A 21,534-nucleotide genomic window follows, 5' to 3' on the forward strand; every position below is an offset into this window, starting at 1 on the left:
CCGAATGTAATGAAGTGGAGAGTCTGAAGTATAATTACATTTTAATCTGCACATTAGATGAAAATCAGAATAAATTCATATCACATTGCCCACAGATCAAACTTTTTAAGCAATCTTACCTTGTAGTAATATACGTTATTACTTCTAGTCTATATTACTCTGCTTTCCCAAATTTTAAAGCATTTGAACAAATACAATACTTGCTCTCAGATATGGTATAAAAATTAAACTCTCAGCAAAGGAGTGAACTAAACTGTATACTCCCATTTTTTTCAAGTTCAATTTTGAATACATGTTAAGGGAGGCTAAAAAGAATAATGATGTTCCTCAGAATACCATAGGTAGCCAGGAAACCAAAGAAATGGATCACAGAACAAATCAACTCAGAGTTTTCATTTGAGGCACAAATGGCCAAGTTCAAATGTTCATATTTTAGACCTACTATGGAAAGATCATAATATATATTAATAAGTCCATAACATTGGAAAATGTAGAAGGGAAGAGAAGATAATGACCAGGATCAAGATGGGTGAATTCAATTATTGCAGTGATGGATACACCTTTTTGAGACATGAAGGATCTATACAGATCATTTTGAAGAAGGGTGAATATATACTAAGAGTTGACACTGATTTGATGGCAGTACAAAAAGGCTCTTTATATAGCTAGAACTTACAATAATAGCAATTATGTACAATTACCTAATGTTAGTTGCACATTTCTTTCTCATCACCTTTTTTCTCTTTCGCTTAACTTTCCTGATGTTATTTTTCCCCTGCACTGTTTGAATTTTATTGTGTACAGAACTCAGATCTGACAAATTTAGATTGGATTCCTTCTGTCTTTCCTAATTTTAACTATAGTAAAATTAGAATTAACTATTCAGTGAATGAACTATTCAGTGAATGAACAATATTTTATGCTATCATTTTCCCAGCTCTAATGTAGATCATTACTGTATCTTGATAAATATTGTTAGGATAGCAAATTTGGCTGTTTACAAATTGGTTGACAAACACCGCAGCAATCATAATAGTATTTGTTCATGTATCACTATTCATATAAATATGAAAAAGGTTTCCATAAACAAATGGGTTTCATATGTCAAATACATAAACCAGGACAAATAAATTACATAAATATTCTTTTGAGTCTTTTCCAGGTTACTAATAATTGATGCATGTACTTGAGAGGTCCTATGCAGTGTCCTTCTGATTTCTTCTACTACAGGAGTGTACATTTTAGGCCCATAGCTAGAGCTAGGAAACAATGCCTTAGAGCTAAATGTCATACATTAATTTTCACTTTTGTGACTTTCCCCTCCATAGGTGAAGTGTGTCAGATACTGGCCTGATGACACAGAAGTCTACGGAGATATCAAAGTGACCTTAATTGAAACAGAACCATTGGCAGAATATGTTATACGTACTTTTACAGTCCAAAAAGTAAGGATACATTGGTCCTACTTTTCTCATCAACTAATTTGTTTCCCAGTATATCCATTTCTTTCCATGTTTCATTAAGATATATGAAAGTCAATATGAAATCATCACTATACATTATACACTTTAATATATAAAGTAAATTAGATGGAGACATGGAGGACAAAAAACATGGCTATGTGTTATCTCCCAAATCAGAGAAAATACCTCTATACAGATCAGTAACTTTCATGCATAGCTTAATAATTTCCCATAAGTAGAATCCTAGAACTCAAAGAGACTGCCTAGGCCATAAAATCCAAATTTCTATCCAATATTTCCTTGATCTTATCTAGCAAAGAAAAGCCCATTATCCCTTAGTGTTATGTTGATTGCTGTCACTGTTACAGCAAAGTAACATTCATCTTAATAGCAATAGCACTTAGACTTAAACTCTTATCATTAACCTACATTATTATTTTCTTTTTCTTAAGAAAAGGTATGAAACTTGAGATGAATACCGTAAGGAAGCTCATCATGATCCTTTATACCATAAGTGTATAAGCTGGTAGAATATTGCTCTATAGAATACTAGCTTTTTCTTTCTGCTTCCAAATAAGATGTTAATATTTCTTTACCACACAGCAGTAAAGAAATACCAACATTTTATTTGAAAGCAGTTTGAATTGTTTCAGGGAAGGTTTTCATTATATGATTATTTGTATCAAGCATTATATTGCTAATTATTGAATTAAGTATGTAAGTGCATTTTTAAATAATTGCTACTTGTTCCTGAGTGTCATTCTCTAGCAGAATGGCAGATAAAAAACATACATACATAATATATATTTTGCAGACATAAATGTTTCCTACTTTTAAATATATTATTTTAAAAAGTAACCAAAGCCAGAACAATACATTTTTGAAATACTAAAACAAGCTAAAACTATATTACTATAATTATGATCATAGCATTTTCAGAATAGTTATTTGGCATGCTTCCCTTGTTCTTAATTTGGATTTTAGCCTTACTGAGTATACTTTCCAAATAGAAAAATACAGAAGGTAGTTTAATTATGTACCACTTATAATGTGGAGGTAATTGGAATACTACTTTTTAAAAAACTAGCTTGCTATTGCTTAGTGAGAAGATATTTATCATCATGTACTGGATGTGAATGCGAAAGCCCTTCATCAACCTGCCAGCTTTAACAAACAAAGTTATGATTGCTTACTAGTACACAAGTTCTTTTGCAACCTTTGTTCAAGGAATGATAGGACATCACAATATTTTCTTGAAATGAATTCATGAATCTTGAAATCTATTTTTTATTAGAATTGCCCAAATTGTGTACAAATATATATATATGTACAGACAGAAAAATACACACACACACACACACACACACACACGGACACTTTTTCACTTTGCACTTTCAGAAAATACATACCCAAACACTACTTGAAGATGCAAGTAGGGTTGAAGGAAAGATCAGATATATTTCCTGTTGGGTAAATCTAGCCTCAACTTAAGAAAGAAACAATTCCTAATTAAGTAGTAGTAATTGCTATGAAAGAGAATAGAAGTTTTTATTTTATTTTATATCCTTTTCAGAAAGGCTACCATGAGATTCGAGAAATTCGTCAATTCCACTTCACTAGCTGGCCAGACCATGGGGTTCCTTGTTACGCTACAGGTCTCTTGGGCTTTGTTCGACAAGTGAAGTTTCTCAACCCACCAGATGCAGGGCCTATTGTTGTGCACTGCAGGTACAAACTTTGTTTCCATCTTTCATTTCCTATCATCCATTTTCACCAGTGCTGCTTACGTCCCTAGCTTACCAGGCATTCCACTATGTTGCATTATTCAAAATCATACCATACAGCAAACCTTCTGTATATCAACTGCATTTCTTTCTTGCATTAGATCCACTACTGATCACAAAAATATAGTTTGTCCCAAGCAAATAGATTATTTGTTTCATGCTTCCATAGTGATCATAAGTATACACTTTTGGTAGATACACAACCTTTGACTCCAACGTAGAATTGGGTATTGCACAGTATTCCTGAGTAGGATGCTATAACTACTGTATTTTAAGTAAGTTCTAACCATTAATAACATTCACGCAATATCATGTTCAAAATTTAAATCTGATAGAAGCATTTTCTACTATAAAAAAGTATTACATATTATTTGTTATTTTATTTTATTTTATTTTTATTACATTTATATCCTGCCCTTCTCTGAAGACTCAGGGCAGCTTACAAGCTTAGCAGTAGCCTTCATTCTATGTATATGCTTGCTTGTTAGGGCTTTCACACACACCCCCAAGCGGCATTATTACAAAGTCAGCTTAATTGCCCCCAACAATCTGGGTCCTCATTTTACCTACCTCGGAAGGATGGAAGGCTGAGTCAACCTTGAGCCTGGTGGGATGCAAACCTGCACTAATTGCAGGCAGCTGGTGTTACTTAAGGAGGCATTAGCCCACTGCTCCACCAAGGCTCTTATTATAAATACTGTTCTAAAAATAGATGGACAACTTGATCCTGATCCCAATGGATAATATTCTGAATAAATCTGAAGATGCTTGTTTTAATTTCAAATGACCCACATGTACGTAACTTTTTTTTTGTTAAGTGTTGAAATATCAATATTCAGCTATAGTAGCAATGGCTAAATTTCCCTAAAGTTTTAGAGTCACTCAATAGTAGATAGGTGGCATATAAAGTTAATAAATAAATAATTTAAAAAATGCTTTCAGAATGTCATCTATTGGTCATCTGATTATTTTCATCTCAAATCTTTATGAATACTCTGGGTCAATACTTAAGAATACATTTAAGTATGTTAATTTTATATTTATTACAATTCTGAACATCAGAAAAGTGAATTAAAGAGAATGAAATGCCATATATTCATTGAGATGATATCAATTATTCTTTCCCACATCTAGTTTAATCTGACTAATAATTCATACTCTACTCACACCTGCTGGATTTTGCAGTATTTTGTTTAGTAGAATTTTCATCAAAGCCTGGAAAGGACATTGTAAGTTCTGTCCTGTTTGCAGAATAATATTTCACAGTGGGAGAAAGGAGACATGGAAGATGATTTGCATTTAGAGGCAAATCATTTTTTTCCTGTCCAACCTGAACAACTGTGCATGCCAGAAATAGAATGTGAAATTATTTTTCAGTAAGAGTCGCTGGCTGCCATTGTGAGTCAATCAAGGGTGAAAGTTTCAGTAGAAGCAGTGGAAAAACCTAGCATTCTACAATTTTATAAGATTAATTTTCTGTGGTACAGACTGCTGACCTTAACTTGGAAAACTATCAGCAGTCAACAACCATTTATATGCACAGCAATGACTGAATTCCCCCTTAACTGGTAAGGACAGGAATTCTCCTGCCTTCAATTGCCCTATATCAGCAGCCAATGGCTACATTTGTAATCTGCTTCATTAAATCTTAAATAGGGCAATTTTTAGAAATGGCCGAAGAGTTAATTTGGAATTTATTCATGTAATAATTTATTGTCACCCTGAGTTATTTTTAGGAATACAACAATTTAAAGGATAAAATATATGCAAAGTTCATATTTTTTCCACTGAGAATCAAACTATACCATTAATAACTTTGCATTAGTGACCATTTGCATCCCTTTGGATTGTGGGGTTTAAAATTACCAACACAATTCTCTGCAATTTTTGGCCGGCACTTAAATTCAAATATGCTTTAAATGAACTCTGGGTAAATGTGTTTTTAATATATTTAAATATTTGTAGAAAATGTGGTGTCTAAATAAATAAACTTGAATTAAAAATTAGGACATCAGGAGAAAAGTTCTAGCCCAGCTTTTTTCTTTACACATTCTTTTTATGCGTGCAGAAAACCCCTTTCTTTCCCCTTCTTTCTTAACTGTTAATACAACATTCAATGTGCAAATTGGATTCCCTGCATGCCAGATAAAGTTAGTACTTCTGCAAGACACACATTCCTGAAAGCATATGACACTCAGAAGTCCAAATAACCTGGACATCTTTACAGAATTGAGGCTACTGTGGATAACATGTGCATAATTTATAGGAGAGAGATTTTAACATCTAGATTGTCAGACTAGTGAAAAGTTGGCATTTTGAGATCAGACTTAATTTCCCATGCAAATAATCTGCCTAATCTTCAAGGGCCAAGGTGCAGAAGAAAATATGGAGATTTTTATAGACATATCTCTTCTGAAATAAACAAGAAACTTGTTTGAAACAAAGAAAGTGAAGGGATGACTGTTTCAAATAATGGAGCTCATCTCTCTTTCCTGTTTATTGTTCTTTGCCTTGCAGATATATACTTGCACCAGGTTTCATTTAAGACAAAAGCCGAGAGCCATGCTTGATTTTTTAAATTTTATATCTTCTCTCTTTCAGTGCCGGTGCTGGGAGGACAGGGTGCTTTATTGCCATAGACATCATGCTTGACATGGCAGAAAACGAAGGTGTGGTGGATATATTTAATTGTGTGAGAGAGTTGCGATCCCAGAGAGTTAACTTGGTGCAGACAGAGGTATCCTTTTTTGTTGTTGTTGTCTTGTTTTTCAACCTATTCCTAACCAAAAGTTCAGTGCTTTCAGATGGATGAAAACTGAATAAAATGGAAGAAAAGATAAACTTGTGAAAATATATGATATTTCAAAATATTTTCAGCACACTGGCTTAATTTTAATAAACTATGTTTGCTTAATTTAGTAACATTACTTTCCATGATATGAAATACTTCTAAGCTCCATTATTGCTTAAGGTAAAGTTTCCCCCGCACATGCGTGCTAGTCGTTTCCGACTCTAGGGGCCGGTGCTCATCTCCGTTTCAAAGCCGAAGAGCCAGCGCTTGTCCGAGGACATCTCCGTGGTCATGTGGCCGGCATGACTAGACGCCAAAGGCGCACAGAACGCTGTTACCTTCCCACCGTAGTGGTCCCTATTTTTCTACTTGCATTTTTACGTGCTTTCGAACTGCTAGGTTGGCAGAAGCTGGGACGAGTAACAGGCGCTCACTCTGTTACACGGCACTCGGGATTCGACCCGCCAAACTGCCGACCTTCCAATCGACAAGCTCAGCGTCCTAACCCACTGAGCCACCGCGTCCCCCATTATTGCTTAGGGATACACAAAACATACATATGATTATTATTTTTTTTTGCTACAATTCTTACAGAAACTGAGGTGGCTAGTACCATTTTAGCAAAGTCATTTTTTCCAAATGCCACTTTTAAAAATATATGAATGATTCATACGGAAATAAAACCTATGTTCACCACCAGATTCAAACAGCATATTTATAATGGCCAACATTATATTCATAGTCTATTTTCCATTAAAATAGTTAATTCGTATCAGTTTCCGTGAGCTGAAATACAATCAGCACTATAGGCACTTTCTCTAACTACCTAAGATTCAAGTAAATTTTATAACACATTTAGGTTTTGAGGTTATTTTATAATATTCAGTGGTTGAAATCTTTAGAATCTAGGTTAGAATTTTAAATTATGTTGATTCTTTATACTGGTGAAAACCTTTTTGGAGTTGGGCAACCTAGAAATTCAATCAATCAACCAGTCAAACAATAAATAAAGAGTGCTTATGATCTTCTAGTACAAGTTCATTCAGATATATTTATTGATCAGGGAACTGTGATTATGTTCATTTTCCTGCTGGCAAATGATTGATTATATTAATGAGTAAAATAAGTCAATCTGCTTAACAAACAATAAAACTGGACAGAGTATTTCACGGTTAGACTATTTCATGGAATCAAAGTCTATCTTCATTTAAAATATTGAGGATATAGACATAGCAATTTATTCAACCACATAGACAGTGTAAAATGGCATGAAGGTATTTTTTTTTATTCCATTTATATCCCGCCCTTCTCCGAAGACTCAGGGCGGCTTACAAGCTTAGCAGTAGCCTTCATTCTATGTCTATGCCTGCTTGTTAGGGCTTTCACACACACCCCAAGCAGCATTATTACAAAGTCAGCTTAATTGCCCCCAACATTCTGGGTCCTCATTTTACCTACCTCGGAAGGATGGAAGGCTGAGTCAACCTTGAGCCTGGTGGGATGCGAACCTGCACTAATTGCAGGCAGCTGGTGTTACTTAAGGAGGCATTAGCCCACTGCTCCACCAATGGCTCTGTAGACTAGACATAAACAATTGTAATGATAAAATAGATTAATATCTAAGCAAAATAAGCTCATTTTCAATAGGTTTTATCTACTGAAATGCTGATACTTCTTATAATGCAGTCATCACCAATATAGTAACATATATTGCTTTTGGATTTAATTTGTCCAGAGAGAGAAAAAAATATGTCTTTCTTGTAGATCCAATGGTAAACTGTAAGCACTTTCACACTGTACACTTTTGTTGGATCAGGAAAGTGTTTCGTTTTCTTGTTGACCTTAAGTTCTTGGAAGTTTCATTAAAGTGAAAGACATTACAATTGCTTCTGAAGGCCCTGATGGTGATGAGCAATTAACTTTTTTTGATATGTAGGAGCAGTATGTGTTTGTTCATGATGCCATTCTGGAAGCATGCCTTTGTGGCAACACTGCCATTCCTGTTTGTGAATTCAGATCTATATACTACAACATCAGCAGATTGGATCCACAGACAAATTCCAGCCAGATAAAAGATGAATTCCAGGTAAGGTAATGGATAAATAATGTTCCTTATATGTCCTGAGTCATAGAAAATTATGGCTAATGTGCCTGTATTGAAGTAGATTTTATAAAGATTACAGGGGTTTTTAAGGATTATTCAGGATTTTCCCAAGGAAGAAGTGAATCCTATAAACTCCTTTTCAGGTTATAGTCCATCCAGGAAAGTTCAGGAATGACTTTTCCCCCTCAAATGAAATTGACATCCAAGGGTCCAGAAGTCCTTGATAGTCTGCATCTGGAAAAAAAATACTCAAGTTAATTCAGGATTCTCTTGGCCCAAAGGGTGTTTGTGGACAAGAGCCATCCTTCTTCTAGTAACTTTTCTTGAAATATTCTATTTATCTCTTCATTTGAGAAAGTCTCTCCTTTGTATACAGAGGTATCATTTGCAACAATGTTCACATGAAAGTGTCCAAGTGTGCTTGAAAACCACTTGGAAGCTACTTCTGGTTAAGAATGTGGTGGCATGTACAGTGATAGGTGTGTTGCACTATATGCACATTTCCCTGCAGTTTTGCAAGCTGCACTGATGACCAGTTGGCTTCTAAATGCAAATTAAAGCCCTCGGTTCTGGTTACTTGAGGTACTCTCTGCCTCCATATGTTTCCATTGCACAAGTCATCTACAGTGGGCACATTCCAGTTGCCATCAACTATGCAATTTCATCTTGGGACCTAGGAAGGATGGTGATGACTCTCACTGATGGGCCCTCGGCTGCAGAATGATACCTTCACAGGTATTCATACTTCTGACTTTCTATAAATTGCTTAAGACCTGGTTGCCCTCCCAGGTTCATGGCATTTGGGATCTTCAGTCAGCTGTCCTTTTTTCTTATTTTTATTTTTTATCTGTAAGTTGCCCAGAGGTGCTATAGAGTCAGGCAGCTTCAAAATTAATCATATAAATAATGTAATAACCAGGGATTTGATAAGTAGAGATTTCACAGATAGATTCAAATGTACAAGTAAGCCTTTCATTTCATTTCCTATCTCTACAGAAAATGATTACAAAATGCCTAGTAGTTAGTAAAGCTTATGTCTAGAGCTTGTGATCTTTGTCAAATAATTGACATACAGAATTATCCAGTTCATATTGTTTGGAAAAAAGAGAAGCCAAAGGAAATAGGTCAGGTTATTTCCAAGTTAATTGTGGATGAGCCTTAAGTGTCTTATCCATCTTTAGACATGCCTGCTTTAGCTTGTGTGGATAATCCTTTCCTGTTTAAAATATATGATTTTATATATTGAGAAACAAATGACAGATAAGAAACTAAAATTGAGATGAAACTTTCTAGTCACATGACTAAAATTGCAAAACTCAATCCTGAAAATATAGGTAGAAACATGACTGCTTCTGAACATGCATGATAGATTTTTCCATCATTATTACAAAATTGTAAACCATACTTATGTATCTGAGTTATACTGTAATCCTGCAAGGTGTTTATCTGAGAGTGTTATAGATTAACCATTGAGATTAGTTATTTCTTGATTTTTAGTTCTGGTTTGTCTTAAGTGTTTGCTTTGATCAATGGTCTGAGTTATGCTCATATTGCTTTAGTTTCATATTGCATTACTGAAAAATTACAATTCTGTGACTCGGAGAAAATGTGATTAAAACCCCCCACCTGTTCCATATTTATAGTACTTGTCAGGCTCCATGCCAGGGTTTGATTGTAAATCACAGCTTTTCTCCACACTTAACACAACATTGATTGCCTATTGTAGTACAAAAATATTATTGCTAATAGACATGTACTGTATATACTCATAGCTCTCCTCCAGAACTTAGTCTGTTAAAAGGGTCAGTCTTTTTATGGCTTTGGGCAGGGGTATTGGCTGGTTCAGGAATTCTAGATATTGAAGTCCACAAGTCATAAAAGAGCCAAGGTTCCCTACCCATGGCCTTGGGGGACAGCTGAAAGATATTTAAATAATAGTCATTTCTAGCCTAGGAATCACTGATTCGCAGCTTCTATCACCTTTTGGTATGTTTTCCTTCACCTCCATTAGTCTGCAGGTGTCAGGTGTTTTTCCCCATTTCTCCTCCTAATTGTGGGCAGGGTGGAAGCAATAGTGTTTTGCTTACTTCTTTGACAGAAGCAAATAATATTTACTGCCTTTCATTCTTCTCTGCTCCTCCATTCTTCTAACATTGGACAGTAGGAAGGGATTAAGAATGTAAGAAAATAATAATGGGAAAAACACCCGTCAGAAGCTTTTTGTAGTCAGAGCAGACATCTGTTAGGTATTCCATATGTTTAAGGAAATGGATCCAATGCTACAAAAGTTCCATTGATGGCCAAAAGCCTCTTGTTAAAATTATTGTAGTTATTTTTGGCAGGAAGAAGTTTGCCTGGAAGCAGATTTCCAAGGAAGTTGTCCTCAGATTTTGGAGCAGATTGTAGAAGCTTCCAGATGGAAATCAAAATCATCAGCAAATACAATTAGGTGGTGTACAAGGGAACATGGGCTACAAAATAAATGCTGTTTGAGTTGAAGAAAGCTTTATTGGACATTAAAATCTCACTTTAAAGGAGATTTCTTGATAAGATGATTCAGTAATGTGGATATGGCAACAATTTAGGAATGAATGTATTATAAATTTGGCAAAATTCTGAAAAATGTGATATGATACAAAAGTTCTTGTAATGTTTATTATGATTAAAAGCCCAGAAGTATAATGAATGTTTGGGGCTTTAAGGCAGTATGGATTCTACCATAGCAAGATTCATCTAAATTCTTTTCATAGAAATATGATAGCCCCCAAAAGGTATACTTTAGCCAAGATCCACAGAGTAAATTAGCACAGTATAGTTTATATATAGATATATAGTCAAGAATTAAAAATTATGGATAATGTGATTCATACTGTTAAAGAACATATATCTGCTTATATTAATAGAAATGTTATCAGAAGACTGAACAGATATAGGCTGCCCCTTCTTCACAACAAAAACATGCTTCCAGCCCTCATAGAAAAAACAGAAAGAAGTGGACAAGAATTATCACTTTCAATTGCTTCTATATGGTCTCATTTAAAAGTAGGGTACTCACTGAAATGTGTCTTCAATTTTCCTCCAAGCACAGAAGATCAATTCGATTCTTGCTCCCTGAATTAACTGTTTCCAATACAGATGGGAGGGGGGAGGGAATGCAAGAAATAATTCAATAGGTTATTAACCAATCTGTAGAGCCTACCTGCATAATCAAGTTTCTCATAACAAGAATCAAGGACAGTTATTCATGACCCTGTCCTAAAAATCAGTTTACAAAAGGTTTAGTTTGGTAAAGAAATATTCTTCTATACCAGAAATAAGAGTTCATAATGCAATCTATGATGGTTGTAAAATTCAAAAGCCAGTGATTGTGGACTAGACATGGAGAACCATGTTTCCTCTTGACACAAAATCAGAGCATTGCCTTTCTGTAGGTTTTCACTATAAAACATTTAGACAAGCTAACTATGTATTTGACTGAGTAGTGGTGTTTTGTGAGAATTTATATTCAAGGAATAAAATTGAATGTGCAATGTTTTTTTTATTTAGCCGGTAAGATACAAGGATGCATTTGCTGAAGGAAAGTGAGTGTAGATCAGTGGTGTCAAACTGCCAGCCCATGGGTCGGATGCATCATACTGAAACCCCACCTACCTCATTGCCAGCAATGGAAAAAAAGTCATGATACATTGCGATGCATCACGTGATGTTGCAAGTTTGACACCTCTGGTGTAGATGGTTCAGCCCCTGTAGCTGTAAGTCTTCAATACAAGGCAGTGCCTTGGTGGGGAATTTACTGTGTGAAGTAACCAGGTCCTTCACAATAAAGACATTGATTTTTTGTGCGTGAACCTAACCTGTTTTTGGCAAATAATGAGGCCTTGTTTATTCCCAGATGCATTGATTCAGCTTCTAAAATCTCACAAGTATGATGAGAAGTCAGAGACACAGAACAGTTACAACTTTCCTTCCTGACTATTCTACAGCATTGCATCAAATCCTTAGCTGATGCCCAAGCAAATTAAAAGCTGCCATATTCTCTGCAGTGCATTGACAAATGGGTTTGTCTTGTATTTCTTTTGACAGTCCCTCCCTGAATTGGTCAGTTAAGCATTCCAGCCCACATACTGAACTAACAACTGAAACTCAGCAGCATATTCTTGCACTGAATGCTTATTTTTTGCAAGTGATGGATTTCACAGTCAGCAGGCATTGGAATTGCCACAGTTAAAACTTGAGCATGCTATTAAATCAGTATAGTTGTCCAAGTCTGGAATCTTTAAAATCAGAAGGGAGGACATTTTACTCTCTCACAGTTATTAATCATTATAGGAGGAGAGCTATGTTAATCTCACCAAAAATCAGCAAGAATCTGTTATGTACTGGGCTCTTGTGATACACCACGTGGGTTGCTGGAGCAGCTAATGGCTCTCCAGCAACCCAGACTACCAGTCTCCAGTGCTGCAATTGGCTATCCCCAGGTGGCAATGGTTGATTCAAACCTATTGGCTGCCGCCTAGGGGCTAGACTATATATTGTGGCTGGTTGCAGCATTTACCTCAGTACAGTTCCAGCAAATAATAAACAATGAGTTATCCTGTACTCAGCTTCGCGTCATCATTCCTGCACCAAAGAACCCGCTATTTAATAGTGGCAACAAAGTGGGATCCTGCTTTGCTGATTAAATTGCTGAAGTCCACAAGGGAAAGGCAGCACACACTGGAGGGAAGAGGCATTCCCCCCCCCCGGCCTGGCTAGCAAGCTACACTAGTGGCCTCGTGCTCAGTGGACTCATTCCCTGAGTCTAGAAGCAGGATCTGGATGACTGCAGGAACCTGAAAGAAGAATGACGAAGGTCGGCAAACTAAGAGAATTCGACGTGAAACACCCGGAGGAATGGCCATCTTATTTTTCGCAAGTAGAAAACTATCTCAGAGCCAATCAGATTGTGGAAGAAGGACTGAAGGCCGCAACACTACTTTGCGTGTGCGGCCCAGCAACCTTTGATTTGGCTGAGAATCTTTTCACCCTGACACAAATCGAGGTGGTCTCCTACACAGATCTAAAACAGAAGCTAACCGGACACTTCCAGCCCAAGATGTCTGAGATGGCTTGGTGGTTCAAGTTCGACCAAAGAGTGCAGCTACCTGGGGAGACAGCTTCGGAGTTCATAGTGGGCCTAAGACAGGCCACACGCTTATGCAAATTCTCAAATTTAGAAGAATGACTAAGAAACCAGCTTATCTGCGGCCTACAGGACAGAACGCGTCACCAGAGACTATTTGCTAGGCCCAATTTAATGTTTTCGGAAGCACAGGATGAGGTGATGGCCAACGAAGCCACCGGGGGTGCAATGCAGACAGTTGAGCCCACCAAATTTATTTTTATTTATTTTAATTCCATTTATATCCCGCCCTTCTCCGAAGACTCAGGGCGGCTTACAAGCTTAGCAGTAGCCTTCATTCTATGTCTATGCCTGCTTGTTAGGGCTTTCACACACACCCCAAGCGGCATTATTACAAAGTCAGCTTAATTGCCCCCAACAATCTGGGTCCTCATTTTACCTACCTCGGAAAGATGGAAGGCTGAGTCAACCTTGAGCCTGGTGGGAGGCGAACCTGCACTAATTGCAGGCAGCTGGTGTTACTTAAGGAGGCATTAGCCCACTGCTCCACCAAGGCTCTTCAAAAGTTGAAGAATCGGTCCATCTTGAGGTTGCCAAATGCACCAGAGAATCATCAGAGGAAGAAGAACCTGAAATCAACCGACTCCAAAAGCAACCCAACGCGCAACACCACAACAGTCACCAGCGAGAAGACAGTTACAAGGCAGTTCTCTGTTCTGTACCAGCCTACTACCGGCCCTGCAGAAAAGGCAGGGACAACCCCTTTACAAGAAGGCAAGAGGCTGGAACTAAGCCTGGCAAATTTTTGGACACAAAAGCAAACAGAGCAAAACAAAACACGAACCATGAAACAGGAGCTATTCAAACGGTTGCCTTCAGCAAACCAGCCCTCCCACACATTCCCCTTTTAAACAGTTCAAGGCGTGGCTTCTCTCTGCCTCCTTCCGAGGTGCCCCATTGCCTTCCTCTGTTTACTCCTGCTTGACTGCCTCCTGCGTCGGGCATCCTTGAACAGGGCCAGCTGTGGGTCATCTTCATCTTCAAGAATTGTGATTCACAGAGGGGCATTCAAGGTTAAACACTTACAGTTTGGAGTCAGTGTTGCACCGGGTATTTTCCATGGGATCATGGAACGTATACTTAAGGGTATTCAGGGTGTCTGACCTTATTTTGATGATGTTCTTATCACAGGGGAATCCCCAGAAGTGTTGGCCAGAAGGTAAAAGGTAAAGGTAAAGGTTCCCCCGCACATGCGTGCTAGTCGTTTCCAACTCTAGGGGCCGGTGCTCATCTCCGTTTCATAGCCGAAGAGCCAGCGCTTGTCCGAGGACGTCTCCGTGGTCATGTGGCCGGCATGACTAGACGCCAAAGGCGCACGGAACGCTGTTACCTTCCCACCGTAGCGGTCCCTATTTTTCTACTTGCATTTTTACGTGCTTTCGAACTGCTAGGTGGGCAGAAGCTGGGACGAGTAACAGGCGCTCACTCTGCTATGCGGCACTCGGGATTCGACCCGCCAAACTGCCGACCTTCCGATCGACAAGCTCAGCGTCCTAACCCACTGAGCCACCGCGTCCCTTGGCCAGAAGGCTTAGGGCTTTTTTGCAGAGGCTTCACGAAGCAGGCCTCAAATTAAAAAAGAACAAGTATAGTATTGGCATTTCTTCAACAGAATTCTTGGGTTTCCACATTGATGCTAACGGCATTCTAAAGTGAAGGCCATTAAAATGGCTTCTAGGCCCAAATCAAAAGGAGAGCTACAAGCATTCTTGGGTCTCCTAAATTTCTATCACACATTTCTACCTCATAAGGCAGCAATAGCAGAGCCCCTCCACAGACCTCTAGACAAAAAAGCTCCTTGGAAATGGACTAACTTACACGAAAAAAGTTTCCAGGACTTAAAAGCACTTCTGTCAGAAAAGTCCACTGTAACTCATTACATAGAGTCTAAACCTGTATGTCTTGCATGTGATGCATCTCCCTATGGGGTGGGGGCAGTTTTAAGCCACATAGGAAAAAATGGGAAACAGGTCCCTATAGCATTTTACTCAAGGACTTTGTCCTCTGCTGAGCGCAACTATGTTCAGATTGACAAAGAGGCCCTGGCCATCGTTGCTGGAATAAAAAAAATCCATGATTATTTATATGGCAGGGATTTCACAGTCTACACTGACCACAAACCTCTGTCAGGACTGTTCACAACAGACAAACAAAACCCCCACATACTATCTCCAAGAATGTTGAGATGGTCTATTTTCCTATCTGCACACAATTTTAAATTAATTCACAAACCAGGCAAGGAAATGGGCCATGCTGATGGCCTCAGCAGACTACCACTGCCACTAATGCATCCAGATCCACTCCTGCTGCTAGAATATTGTCCAAACAGGACATACCTGAGTGTCCCCTCCATCCAGGGGACATTGCTGCTGAAACTGCCACAGATAAAATACTTAGTAGAGTGTTGTCATGGGTATATACGGGCTGGTTGGAAAAAAGTCCAGGCTCAGAATTTCAAAGCTATTTTGTCAGGAGGCATGAGTTAACTGCACATAAAGGGTGCATTTTATGGGGTAACAGAGTCATAATCCCCACTTCCCTAAGAGACAGGGTTTTACAATTGTTACATGAAGGCCATCCAGGCATTGTCAGAATGAAAGCTTTAGTTAGAAGCTACTTCTGGTGGCTGGGCCTTGATAAGGACATTGAGGGTCAAGTCCTTAAGTTCTGGTTATACATGCCAGAAATCTAGGCCTGAAATGCCACAGGCTCCAGTTCACAGTGGGAGGAAATGCACACTCCCTGGTCTAGGGTTCACATAGAGTACGCTGGGCCCTTTCAGGGACAGCTCTTCCTGATACTAGTGGATAGCCACTCAAAATGGCTGGAAGTAATCCCAGTTCCTAACATGACTACTGCTAGGACCATCCAGGTGCTGAGAAAACTCTTTGCCACACATGGGTTGCCTGATGTCTTAGTTTCAGACAATGGGGCCCAATTCACTGCTTCTGAATTTCAGGCTTTCCTCAGAGCTAATCTCATCAGACATGCAACATCTGCGCCTTTTCATCCATCTTCTAATGGTCAAGCCGAACGCATGGTGAGGACAACGAAGGAGGCACTCAAGCGCGTTGTCACAGGTGACTGGAATCACAGATTGGCAGAGTTTTTATTCTGCCAGCATTCTACGCCTTGCACTGCCACAGGTAAAAGTCCTGCAGAACTATGTTGCGGGAGGCATTTGATTACTAAACTGGACAGGTTGCATCCAGACAGAGTGGCATCAGAAGTCTCTTGACCAAAACCCCCAAGGGGGCTGCACATGGGCAATTGGGTTTGGGCCAGGAACTATGGTCAGGGAAATCTGTGGGTTCCTGGTCAAATCACCAAGGCATCCGGACCCCTATCTTATGAAGTGGGGTTGGAGGGAGGGCGAGTTGTCAGAAGACACATTGATCAGCTCAGGAAAAGGTTTCCAGAATGGCCACTAAGTGAGGACTGTGTCATAAGTCCCTCCCAAGGTCCTCAAACTTGCGGCCAAGCCAGCCCTCACATGGACTACCAGGACTTTTCCTTCTTAACTGAGATGGAACCAGAGGGAGAACTGGGGAGCTCAGGAGTGCAACATGGACCCCCTGACGAAGCGAGCCAACCGAACTTCAGCAACCGCTGTGCCTACTGCTGAACAGACTCTGGGGTGGGCCAACATGGTGAGACCAGCCAGAGTGCATTGAATCCCCTTGACTCAGGAGCACAAAGGGACACAAATCTACCCAGCCCACTGAGTAAGCTGGTAGACCACAAAGTGATGGGAACTCCGAAACATTCCTCTAGCCTCCTTCATACCTTGCAGATTATGTTGTAAAATGAAGAGCTATATATTGTTTTAAGACCTATTGTCACTAGACTACAGAAACTAGTGCCATGTGGAACTGCAAATGGAAGCCTGATCATTGAGACATGTTTAATCTCATTGTAATCCACATTGTTTTTATTACTTTTATTATTATCACTTTACTTTGTGTGTGTTTGAATAACGAGTCTTAACTACTATTGAGACTAATTGTTGTTGTCATAGTCTGATCTAAGAGGGGAAGGGTGTTATGTACTTGTGATACACCACGTGCGTTGCTGGAGCAGCTAACGGCTTTCCAGCAACCCAGACTACCAATCTCCAGTGCTGCAACTGGCTATCCCCAGGCAGCAATGGTTGATTCAAACCTATTGGCTGCCACCTAGGGGCTAGACTATATATTGTGGCTAGTTGCAGCATTTGCCTCAGTACAGTTCCAGCAAATAATAAACGATGAGTTATCCTGTACTCAGCTTCATGACGTCATTCCTGCACCAAAGAACCTGCTATTTAACAGAATCTATTAGCACTTCTTTAGAATAACACATTTTATTAAAAAGCATAAGCCTTGATGAATTGTAGCTCACCTAATTCATAGAGCTGTTCAACTGACATAGAATTTAAACTGGGATGAGGCAAGGTGGTGCAAGAAAGCTGGTTAAGTAATCTATCTATGCAAGATAGATTACAATTGGCACTTGTAATTTATTTTTAAAAGGTGTTTATTAAGACTTTTTGAAATACCTTGAAAATTTTTGATGTATGTGAGTTGTGCAGTCTCTCACTCTATAGTGCTGATATAGTTTTATTGTTCCAAAACAGCTACCTTGAGATCTATAATCAGGTTTCTTGGGAAATTAAAATGCATCAATATTACTTTGTCCTTGTTTTGATTCCTGATATTAAACTTATGTCTATTAATTGTTTTGCATAAATTCTGGCCTAGTTGTCCAATGTGGAATAAGAGGAGAATTGCTGACAGATAACAGCATTTATCTAATTAAAGAACGAGCATGTGGCATGAATATGCCACTACTCTTGGGTGTAAAGCTGTTAGGGCCTGTGATAACACTGTTGGTGTAAATGTAGGACATCTGATTTATTGCAAGGCATGATCCCCTTGATGAGCATCATGGTTGCTTGTGAGAATCTGTTTCAGGTTTCATCAGTATAAGTAAGTATAGATCAACAACCCAGTGCCTAAGAAAGGTATTGTGGGCAGTGGCCACCACAGTTAATATTCCAAAGAAAGAATTAATGCCAAATGTTAGATAGTATATGATAAAGCTTTGTTAATAGAAATAATGTCAGTAAAAGCAATATACTTAGTAAAGGGAGCTCGGATGCACCAATGGCAGGAGAGGCTACTCAAAATGATTTGTGTCTGTGCTTAGGGGCCTTTAGTACATGTATTTATGGACCTGGACACTCCCCTTTTATCTGGTATTAATAAATGGTGCCAGAATGATTAATCACCAGGTGGGTATTTCAGCATTCACGTTGGTAAAAAAAAGTCTTTGGAACAAGCATTATTACTTGCTCCCTAAGCTGAATGTGGGAAATTGATCAATGGTAAATGGAAAGCCAGTTATGTGGCTAGCAAGACCAGAGGGTTAACTGCCTTATTAGATAGGGCAGTCAGGTCAATTGCATTGTTAGCACGAGCACAGTTATGCTGTTAGAGACTAGAAAAGATAAGAAAGGAAAGCAGCAATCTCATTGTCCCTGCTTCACAGCGTAGAGAGGCAGTGTGTGCCTTTCTTTGGAGAAAAGAAGAAAGTGGCAAGGAGAAGCTAGCTTGACCAAGCCAAAATTCCTGCACTTTGTGGAATAATTTTTATATCAGAAAGAAATATTATTGGGTTATAGCTTATTAATATATTTTAGTGACTAATAGCTGGCTAAATTCTTTGTGAATTTGATTGATGGTCGCAGGGACATAGTGTTCACTTTGCATGAGGAAGACAATAAATTGAATTCCCATTGCACCTGTTGTGCAAGAAGGCTGATATTGATGCCAAGATGGCTTCATCTGCTCCAACGTGACTGCAAAGACTTGTGATATGCAGATATCATCAGCCGCAAGAGATTCTGGGACACTCTTGCCTAACTGGGATTACATGTGGTCCTTTGTTATGTTCTGGTTGATTGTGATTGGGGTTTTTTCAGGGTGGGGTGGAGATTGTTTCTGAGACTGGGGTAAGCATAGGTGATTTGGAGCCTAGATGAATAGTTAGTAAAATTGTTAGAGGGTCAGTAATCCCAGTAAAATTTTTATTTTTTGTTTTTATGGGTGTTTTTTTTAAAAAAAACTTCTCTTCCTGTAGAGTAGGGGCAGGCTTGGTGGTTTGGCTTTACACTTGGATTCAGCACTACATTACAAATGTTTACACTCTTAACTCCCTATTCCCTCTTGGCAAAATACTCTCAAGGCACTAAGGCAGCATTTAGATTTAGTGTAAATTTTGCAATCTATTCAAGTTCTATAACATGGGTATCAAACTTGATCATGTCATGTGATGTATTATGACATATCAGGACGTTTTTTGCCTTTGCGGAGCCGGGGTGGGTGTGGCCTGTGCTTGATGCATCTGGCCCATGGGCCATCAGTTTGACACCCCTGTTTTATAACAATACAACAATGTCACTTGTGGCAGTAAACAAAATATATTGCCACCAAATTGTTTGGCTTTGCTTATGTTATCACATTAATTATTTGGATAATTAATAATGAAGTTTTAGAAAGAGTTTGATTTGTTAAATAGCATTTCAGATTGAGTTCAGCAGAAGTCACCCATCACTAAGCTCAAACCATCTGGAGATCTGTAAGTCTTCTGAATTACTCAGTCTATCACCATTTTTAAACATATTTTTCATTCACAATCTTCATTGTGAGTCATGTTCTATTTTTGTAATGTATGTACCATATTTGTGTACATACTGTCCTTTTAAACAACACAGTTTGCCATAGAATTGATTGTTTCTATGCAGAAGCTGTCTAAAATATTTAGATGCTGATTCCTTAAAAATTTCTTGTGCACATTGTCAGCAAAAAACTTGTTAAAGAGAAACAAGAGACAGTCACACCACAAAAATCTCACTTTTAGCATCCAGAGGTTTTATTAGAATTTAGAACATACATTTAATACTTACATTCAATATCCCATTGAAATGAGGGCCAACCATACAAGCAGTCACATATGACAGCTTGTGACCCACTGGCCCCAAGCCCTCCTTAGTTCCAATCTTTTATACCTGAAATCATTTCTTTATGACAACCCTATGACATGCCCATGACACTTGGGGTCATAACAGTAACTGGCACAACATTAAGTGAATGACCATGAAAATTAAGAGAAAGACACTTACAGTAGCACTAATAGGCACAGGTTTGCTTATAATTATAGCTAACGGAACAATTTAGGACTGCAGGCATGATGAATGTTGATTTATCAAATTAGTGAGAAGGAGCTATTGCTGAATCATTAAGAGGCCAACAATCTACCCAATTGCATGATGTAGCTTACCATATGCATCCTGGCAGAGGAAATATAATTACAAGGGATTTAAGGTTATACATTTGATGGGGCTCCATCAAACGGATTTAATGGTATGTATTCTAGCATAAAAGCTTTCAATAGCAGGGGGGGACTTAAATCTGGTTATAAGGTGCATCAGTTCTTGTTGAGATCGTAGATTTAAATATCACATGTTTTGTCAAGATGAAGTCGCTTTCCGGTTTCAACATTTGGATTATCCTCATTTCTCTAGATAAAAGACTAAATGAATGCTACTCAATATAGTGCTAGACTGATAAATTTCATGATATGTGGGGGACATTAATCTATTAATGGCTGTAGAATTTCATAAATGAAAGATTATATGACAAATTAAGAATTATTGAAGGCACCAAATGCACTCATTTTTCAGCTGAAACAGATACAGATTGTCAGTTGTATTTAACTACTGTATAAAGATGGCAACATCTTTTTCTACCATGTGGCCATGAAGTTGTCTTCATCTTCTCCCCAGTCAATGGTGAGTCAGGCTTAAGTTGTCCTTAACTATACTCATAATGGAAGTATTTTCCCCCTGAAATGCAGTTGCAACACGTGGCAGTTGCATGATGTAAAAAATCTGACATGTCACTGCTCATGCTGGGTGACTTGTAGAGTTTGGATTTAGCTGGACACATATTAGACATTTCAGGCTGATACAGGCATGCCTTCTTTAATTCCCAGACTCCCACCTCAGTTACTATTCTGATTCTTGACATTGCAGAAGCATAGAAAATAGATCTCCCACTTTTGCAAATTAGTGGAGGGTTCTGATTTTTCATTCATGTGATTTTACTCTGAGTGCAGAAACAGCCATGAGAGCTTCTACTGCTTCTGCTGCCACATAAAGTGGACTTGTG

General features: G+C 38.5%; 1 protein-coding gene across 1 annotated transcript in view; it reads left to right on the top strand.

Moving 5' to 3' along the window:
- PTPRT (protein tyrosine phosphatase receptor type T) overlaps positions 1-21,534 on the top strand; it is a gene marked incomplete at both ends in the record, with an annotated part of 687,552 nt that overhangs the window by 653,467 nt on the left and 12,551 nt on the right. Inside the window, 4 exons of the mRNA XM_083358025.1 lie at positions 1,329-1,445; positions 3,037-3,191; positions 5,849-5,984; positions 7,975-8,124. Coding sequence (XP_083214151.1) covers positions 1,329-1,445; positions 3,037-3,191; positions 5,849-5,984; positions 7,975-8,124 — 558 coding nt within the window. The remainder of the gene's footprint in view (positions 1-1,328; positions 1,446-3,036; positions 3,192-5,848; positions 5,985-7,974; positions 8,125-21,534) is intronic.

The sequence above is a fragment of the Vipera ursinii genome (genome assembly GCF_947247035.1).
Source record: "Vipera ursinii genome assembly, chromosome: 3".
Lineage (NCBI taxonomy): Eukaryota > Metazoa > Chordata > Lepidosauria > Squamata > Viperidae > Vipera > Vipera ursinii.